Raw genomic sequence first — 8,163 nt, 5'->3', positions numbered from 1 at the left:
AGCATGATAGGACCACAGTAAGACTGAAGCCCAGCACGACAGGACCACAGTAAGACTGAAGCCCAGCAGCAAAAACAGTGAGTGTTGTAGCTCTGGTCCCAGCATCCAGGGCAAGTGATACTGACATGTGAGGTCCAGCAGGCTCAGGCAGCTCCACTGTGTGTGGCCTTGCCATCTAGAGTTGACATAACTTCTCTCTCTGAAGTTTAACTTAGGATATAGTCCACCTACCTGGTATTTTCAGCATCCTGATGCCTCCATTGCAGCACCCGAGCACTTGCCTCCTCAGGAGCTTCCTGCAGGGGTCCTGACCCTGCCATACATCACCTTCTTTGAAATCTCGTTGGAAGCCTACATGACCCTCACTCTTACATTTTGCATGCCCACAAACCCAATACCATGTGGACAAGACTGAACTGCCACAAATTCGAGCTATGGCTAGGCTAAGACCACAGCAGCAGCAGCTCTGGATACCCAAGCAATTGAAGCTAAAAGCACTTTCCCAGATGGCTAGGTGGAGCACCTGTCTTTTAAATGAATTAAACCCTCTGTATTCTGATCCTGCAGCGGGTAGGTTCTGGCCAATTCTTTTGTTTTGTTTGTTTTGTTTTGTTTTGTTAGTTTTTTCTTTCAAGACAGGGTTTCTCTGTGTAGCCCTGCTGTCCTGGAACTCACTCTGTAGACCAGGCTGGCCTCAAACTCAGAAATCCACCTGCCTCTGCCTCCCAAGGGCTGGGATTAAAGGCATGCGCCACCACCGCCCTGCCTTTTTTTTTTTTTTAACTTTTATTGCATTATGATGAGAAAAGTTACATGATTTCAATTTATCTGAATTTGTTAACATTTAAAAACATATTTTAATTAAATAGAATTGAATCACATTCTTGTTTCCCTTTTGTACTACCGCTCCTCCCAGAGACCCCCCCTTCAATACCTACAATATCTTTTTTGTCATATTCCTTAAAATTTATAAAATATTATAACAATAAAAATAAGTATTATAAAAGTTGTTTGATATAAAGCCACTAATCTTTAAACAACCAAGTTTTGCATGTTTGAAATTTTAAAGCATTCCTTTTTGATCAAACCACACATTTTCTCAGTCTTTCTACTCCCATTTTGCTCTGGTTGAAGACATTGTAAACCGGACTAAAATGCTCCAGTAATGTCAGTGTTACAATATGAATACTATTCTATTTTGAAATTTCCTCTACTAAGTTATTTTAAAATTCAGCTTCACTCAGAGTCTCAGAACACATTCACAGATTCTTTCAGAGTATAACATACATACATGGCCTCTGGTCTCATTTCTTGTTTTTTTCCTTTTTTAAAATTTTTCTTTTCTTTTCTTTTCTTTATTATTTACTTGCTTACTCTGGCCCTGCTGTCTCCAGCCTTATTTACTTTTGCTCTCTTTAGACACAAGAAGAGGGCATCGGATCCCATTACAGATGGTTGTGAGCCACCATGTGGTTGCTGGGAACTGAACCCAGAACCTCTGGAAGAACAATTGGTGCTCTTAACCACTGAGCCACCTCTGCAGCCCCCTCGGGTCTCATTTCTAACAGTATCTTTTCCATCTGAAACTTGTCAGTATAGCTTACTGCTCACATTTTAGTAGCATCTTGTCTTCTGACTGCTCACTGGAACTGAGTTCTAATTGAAACACCAAAGGCTTTTGCTAGTTTGCTTCTCCAGACTTCCTCCTACAAATCCCTTCCAGAGGGTTAAGAACCACCTCGTAGGTATCATCAACATAACAGCCCTGGTTCTGTGGTACCGATTTCTTGTAGTAGTCACATTTGTGTCACTGTGGTGAATACCTGACGTGAAGCCCAGTATGTCTGTTCATGCCTGTAATTCTAGCACCTGAGAGGAGGTATAAGGATAAGGGGCTTATTCTGGCTCCTGGTTTCAGGTGGTCAGCCTGGTCATTTAGCTCATGTTTCTGTGTCTGAGATGAGGCAGAGCATCTTAGTGGCAGGAACACTTGCTGAGGCCATTTTTTTTTTTTTCCATAATGAAACATGGGAAGGCAAGACAGGGAATGAAAGGGGAGAGACATACAGAAACAGACCACAGTAAGAATAGCTTTAAGGACACAACCCTAAGTGACTTGCCTCTTCCATTTTACAACCTGCAGATTATTCCATTATAAATGATGCTGTACTTTGGTCAAAGTCCTCAGGATCCAGTCACTTTTCCAGAGCCCATCAACTTGCAGCTATTCAAACAAGCCCCTAATACATGAGACTGTGTGGAAGCTATTTTATTCCAATCATAACAATAGGTGGAAAAGTCAGGCTCTCCAGAGGAACAGAACCTATAGAAGAATTATTTGTTTGGCTTACATGATACGGGTTAGGCTGTCTTCACACTAGAGATATAACAACCTAGTCACGTCTCAGTTCATGAGGCTGGAGCTTCCAGCACTCCCAGTCTGCTGCTGGATACTTGTAGGATTTCCAGAGAGACACTTGAGACACTTTGGAAGGCTAAAGAAGCTGGATTCCCGTGTTAGAAAAGAGTGATAACAGGAACAACATGGTAGATGCACCCATGAGCAAGGAGCAAAATCAGGAAGGCAAAAAGGCAAGTTTTCCCTTACAGCTTATGTCTAGGCAGCTGCCAAAGACACCCACTCTAGGAGAGGATCTGGCAGTGTGAATTAAGCCTTCTAGGAAACACCCTCCTAGCCCTACCCAGAGTCTGTCTCATAGCTGATTCCACATCCAATTAAACTGATAACCAAGATTGACATTCCCAATGGATAAACAAATATCAATAGATTAATAAAATATTAGAAATAAAATAAGATGAGATATTATATTTGGTAAAAGCTACATTTCACAGAGGGTAAAAAAAAAAGCTATGCCCAAAAGAATACATGTAACATTTCATTTTATGAACTTTAGACTGCTAATACCAATGATCATAGAAGTCAGGGACCAAGATGGCTCAACATGTAAAGGTGCTTACCACTTGATGATGCATGCGTTTGATCCCTGCAACCCACAGGAAGTTGGGTGGAGAGAAACACCAAACTTTCCTCTGACCTTCACAGAAACACTGTGACAGGTACATGTGCACACACACACACACACACACACACACACACACACACACACTAATAAGGAAGATCAAGACTACAGAAATGATCTATATATTGATTTGGATGATGGCCACATAGGTGTAAACATTTTCAAGATTCATTGAACTGTATAGTAAACAGTGTTTTCAGCCTGGTGTAGTGGTACATGCTAATAATCTCAGCACACAGGAAGCTGAGGCAGGAGGAACGGAAGTTCAAGGTCATTCTGGGTACATCTCAAGAAGAAAAAAATCTGTTCATTTTGGTACATATAAACATTACCTTGATAAAAGATTAATGCACATCTTAAGGCTGTTTGTTCATTGTTTACATATATATATATATATATACATGTATATATATATATATATATATATATATATGTACATCTCTCTAAAAGTCTGCATGAATTAGTGTTAAAACTGTCAATGCAGCTTCTAGATATTACTTTTGCATTGTACTGGTACATTTTTGAAGATTATGTAGTAAGGTTACAATTTCCTATATAAAGGAAAACTGTGCTTTAGAGTGATTGAGGCATTAACACTTTTAGACACTCTTAAAATTAAAACATTTATTTCCCTTTTTTGGTATAACATTTCAGCATTAAATGTATAACAAAAAATCCTTTCAATAGCTAAATTTTCTTAAGCTTGATAATATAATTTAAATATAGGAAACCCTACATAATTGGAGTTCAACCTGATAGATAGTTCTTATTCACGTTAACCACTGGTTGAATTTAAGATTCCATGAGCAGGAATTTGGGTTGTTTCTATGGAGATGTATATTCCCATTACTGCTCTGAACACCCTAATTCCTACAGTATTCTAAGAGTCACATAAAAGCTGTCCTATAACTCTTCTCTATACTGCTCTAGGGTTTTGAGAGGGAGAGAGGCTTTCTGGCAAATGATATTAACCTTAAAAATAAAATTTAGAGATGGCTCAGCAGGGAAGAGCACCAACTGCTCTTCGTAAGGTCATGAGTTCAAATCCCAGCGACCACATGGTAACTCACAACCACCCCTAATGAGATCTGATGCCCTCTTCTGGTACGTCTGAAGACAGCTACAGTGTATTTACATATAATAAATAAATAAATCTTAAAAAAATAAATAAATAAAATTTAAAATCACTAATATACTATTTCATGTTAATATATAGACTCTGTGTATTGTATCTTTTCTTAATTCATATTTTTAAAGATCTATTATATATTTTATGTATGTTACTACACTGTAGCTGTCTTCAGATGCACCAGAAGAGGGCATCAGATTCCATTACAGATGGTTGTGAGCCACCATGTGTTGCTGGGAATTGAACTCAGGACCTCTGGAAGAGCAGTCAGAGCTCTTAACCACTGAGCCATCTCTCCAGCACCCCAATTCATATTTTTTTAACTGCTAAGACTCAGACCTCATCCTTGCACACTCACACAGGCAGTCTACTGAACTACCCAACACTGGCATGATAAACTTAAAAATCCATGTGACAAAATGATAAAATCTTGATTGTTGTGCTTGCCTGTGTTTTTCTTTATTTTGAGATAGGGTCTCATTGCGAAGCTTGAACTGACACTGACCTCAGCTCACCATGTAGCCCAGGCTGGCTGGGAGCTTACCATCTTCTGCCTCCACCTTCTTAGTGCTGGGATTATAGGTATCTGCCATGGCTGGTGACTTTTTTTTTTAAACCAAAAAGCTTGCTTTTTTTTTTTTTTTTTAAGATTTATTTATTTATTTTATGTATATGAGTACACTGTAGCTGTACAGATGGCCGTGAGCCATCATGTGGCTGCTGGGAATTGAACTCAGGACTTCTGCTTGCTCCGGCCCCACTTGCTCCGGCCCTGCCCGCTCGCTCTGGCGTAATACACTGTAGCTGTCTTCAGATGCACCAGAAGAGGGTCTTAGATCTCATTATGGATGGTTGTGAGCCACCATGTGGTTGTTGGGATCTGAACTCAGGACCTTCGAGAAGAGCAGTCGGTGCTCTTACCCGCTGAGCCATCTCACCAGCCCTCCAAAAAGCTTTCTTATTTCTGGGATCAGAATTTATTGTATCCCCATGAATTTCTTGTGCTAAAGAGACGGATCAGGTTGAGTTTTATGTGAGTTTTCTATTTATAAACACTTCTGCTGATACCAAACGGCTCTGCTCTGATCTGGACAGGAGCGAGTGCAAAAGACCTTTCCTCATCCTATTGATAAATGGGCAATTGCTGATGCCCAGTCTGCCATAGAGAAACGAAAACGAAGAAATCCTCTTTTACTCCCTGTGGACAAAATCCATCCTTCCTTGAAGGTAATAAAAGTTTAGACACTGGGGGAGTTCTTCATAATAAGTAATATTTTTATAATAATATATATAGTATTAATGGTCTGTATATGTATTATGTACATTGTAATGTATATGAATTAAAATGGGGAGATGGGGTGTATGTCAGTGGTATGCTTTACATGAGTGATAGCCTGAGATACCCTAGCTTGCTATCCACCCACCCCCAAAGAAAAGAGCCGAATAAAAATAAATATACCCTAGTGAAATCCATGGCTCATGTCCTCTCTCCCTTCCCCTCTCTCTCTCTTCCTCTCTCTCTCTGCTTGCTCATGTATACACACAAACACATACAAACACACACACACAGACTTCCTCTCTCTCTCTCTGCTTGCTCATGTACACACACACACACACACACATACAAACACACATACACAGACTTCCTCTCTCTCTCTGCTTGCTCATGTACACACACACACACACACACACATACAAACACACACAAACACATACAAACACACACACATACAAACACACACACACACAGAGTTAGGAACAGCAATATTATACCTTGTGGTATTTTGTGGTATCTTCAATGACAACTACTTCTTACCGATTCCAATGTAGTAGACCATGATTCTCAGTTTTGTTATTAAGAAAGTGTAATTCAGAAGAAGACACTAAGTGTTTGAAAATTAACCTGTATGCATTGGAGAAAGACACTAGAAAATAATCTATAGAATATGCTTGCTGTGTATAGCTTTGAAGCTCTTTTGGTAGAAATTTCAGTAACCTCCCTCATACTAATTTGTTTACTGTTCCTACAGTCCATTATTGAGAGCAGCCAAGGCAGGGGCCTCAAGCAAGAAGTGTGCTGCTCACTGCCTTGCTCTCTATGGCTTCCTTACCCCCTCCCCCCTTTTTTTTAATACAACCTAGAACCATCTGCCCAGGGATAGCTGGGCTAGGCTCCTCTTTATCAATCATTAATAAAGAAAATAGTCCACAGACTTGTCTACAGCCTATCTGGCCTGAGGCATTCTTCTTAGTTAAGGTTCCCTCTTCCATACCTCATATTGAGCTCACAAACTAAGCAGACCAACACACACACATACACACCCCACCCCTGGCCCATGTGCCAGGCACATACATATAGAGACACCCTCTTGCAAAGGAGACCACAGGAATTAAAAGATAATGCTTAGTGCAATGTCCTTTGTTTGTATAAGTATGTTTTCTGATTTTGTCTTTTTATTGTGTGTGTGTGTGTGATGCCTTTTTAAAAATTCTGGTTTTTATTTTGTTTGGCTGTTTGTTTACTAAACTGAAAGAGAAAGAAGGCTTAGAGTGGGATGGGTAGGAGGACCTGGGAGTGGATGAGGGAGAGCAAGCCTCAAAGACTAGAGCTCAAGATTTCCTGTCAGAATCACCTGTTATTGTTTGATGAAAGGCTACATTTATTAGACTAGATCTTCTCCTTCTCCTTTTCCTCCTTCTCTTCCTTTTCTTCTTGGTAAGATAAATGAGATTAGGATCAACTGTCACTTTTATAGCCTATGGCAGTGGTTCCCAGCCTTCCTAACACTGTGTCCCTGTGACACAGTTCCTCATATTGTGGTGACCCCAACCATAAAATTATTGTTGTTGCTACTTCATAACTGTAATTTTGCCATTGTTAGGAATTTTAGTGTATATATTTCTTCTCTGATGGTCTTAGGAGATCCTATGTAAGGATCGTTTGACCCCCAAAGGGTGACCCCTTAACACAGTGGTTAAGAACCACTGTCCTATGGCAGCCATATATTAAGATATTATGCTTTTAAATTTTTGTTTACGAGTAAAAATGTAAGAAGAATTTTTTTCTTTCAGTGCTAAAGTGTAATCTCAGGGCCTTGCTTTTGTCAGGCAAGTGCTTTACAGTGAAGTCACCTGAGCTCTTACAGGAGTTTTAAGCATTTAGCTGATATTTGACAGTGTTGTTGTTTTGGAATTGAATTATTACTTTTTTTTAAACAGGAAGTTTTGGGGTATAAAGTGGACTACCATGTATCCCTCTACATTGTGGCTGTACTGGAGTATATCTCAGCAGATATTTTGAAATTGGCTGGTAATTATGTTTTTAATATCCGGCATTATGAAATATCTCAGCAAGACATTAAAGTGTCCATGTGTGCAGATAAGGTAAGTGTTAAAAAGTAGTGACTCTATATGTCATTAGTTTTACTCTTTTAAAATTAACTGTGATGAAGTTAGTTTCTTTTTTTTTTTAAGGTTACCAGGACTTTTATATATTAAATCCCTATATTTCATATAGAATAAAAGCTAGTACTAGAAATATAACATAAATAGTTCCTTTTGTTGTACTAGGGATCAGAACCAGGGCTCTGCATGTGCCTGACAGCTGATTTGCCATTGAGCTGTACTTTCAGTTCTTTATATTTAACCATTTTATTTATTTGGGAATTTTTTTTTAAGAATCAGGATTGTTTTTACACATACAAGAGTTCACATGTGGAGGTTGGTGACACTTTCCAGGCATCCTATTTCTCCATCCACCTCGTAGGCCTCAGGGTATTGGGCTTGGTAACACATACCTTTCCTTGCTCAGGCATCTTCCTGATTCTGCTTATTTTGGAGACAGATTTCACTGAGGAGCTCAGGCTGGCCTAGAACTCTCTGTATAGCTGATACCAGCCTTCAAATCCTCCTGATTTAGGCTCTAAAGTGCTAGAATTATCAGCATGCACCATCACTAGGTTTCAATTTTTTTTTTTTTTTTTTTTTTTTTTT

At 39.3% G+C, this 8,163-nt stretch overlaps 1 protein-coding gene across 3 annotated transcripts in view; it reads left to right on the top strand.

Annotated features, from left to right (window-relative positions):
- Sos2 (SOS Ras/Rho guanine nucleotide exchange factor 2) overlaps window positions 1-8,163 on the top strand; it is a 103,492-nt gene that overhangs the window by 32,918 nt on the left and 62,411 nt on the right. For 2 of the 3 annotated variants that reach the window (XM_031357629.1, XM_031357628.1), the window contains exons 3-4: window positions 5,266-5,397; window positions 7,390-7,554. In XM_031357629.1, coding sequence (XP_031213489.1) covers window positions 5,266-5,397; window positions 7,390-7,554 — 297 coding nt within the window. The remainder of the gene's footprint in view (window positions 1-5,265; window positions 5,398-7,389; window positions 7,555-8,163) is intronic. The other variant, XM_031357630.1, reaches the window with a different exon arrangement.

Source organism: Mastomys coucha, unplaced genomic scaffold (assembly GCF_008632895.1).
Source record: "Mastomys coucha isolate ucsf_1 unplaced genomic scaffold, UCSF_Mcou_1 pScaffold6, whole genome shotgun sequence".
Classification (NCBI taxonomy): domain Eukaryota; kingdom Metazoa; phylum Chordata; class Mammalia; order Rodentia; family Muridae; genus Mastomys; species Mastomys coucha.
The sequence above is the reverse complement of the archived record's forward strand: the minus strand, read 5'-3'. Positions and strand labels throughout refer to the sequence as shown.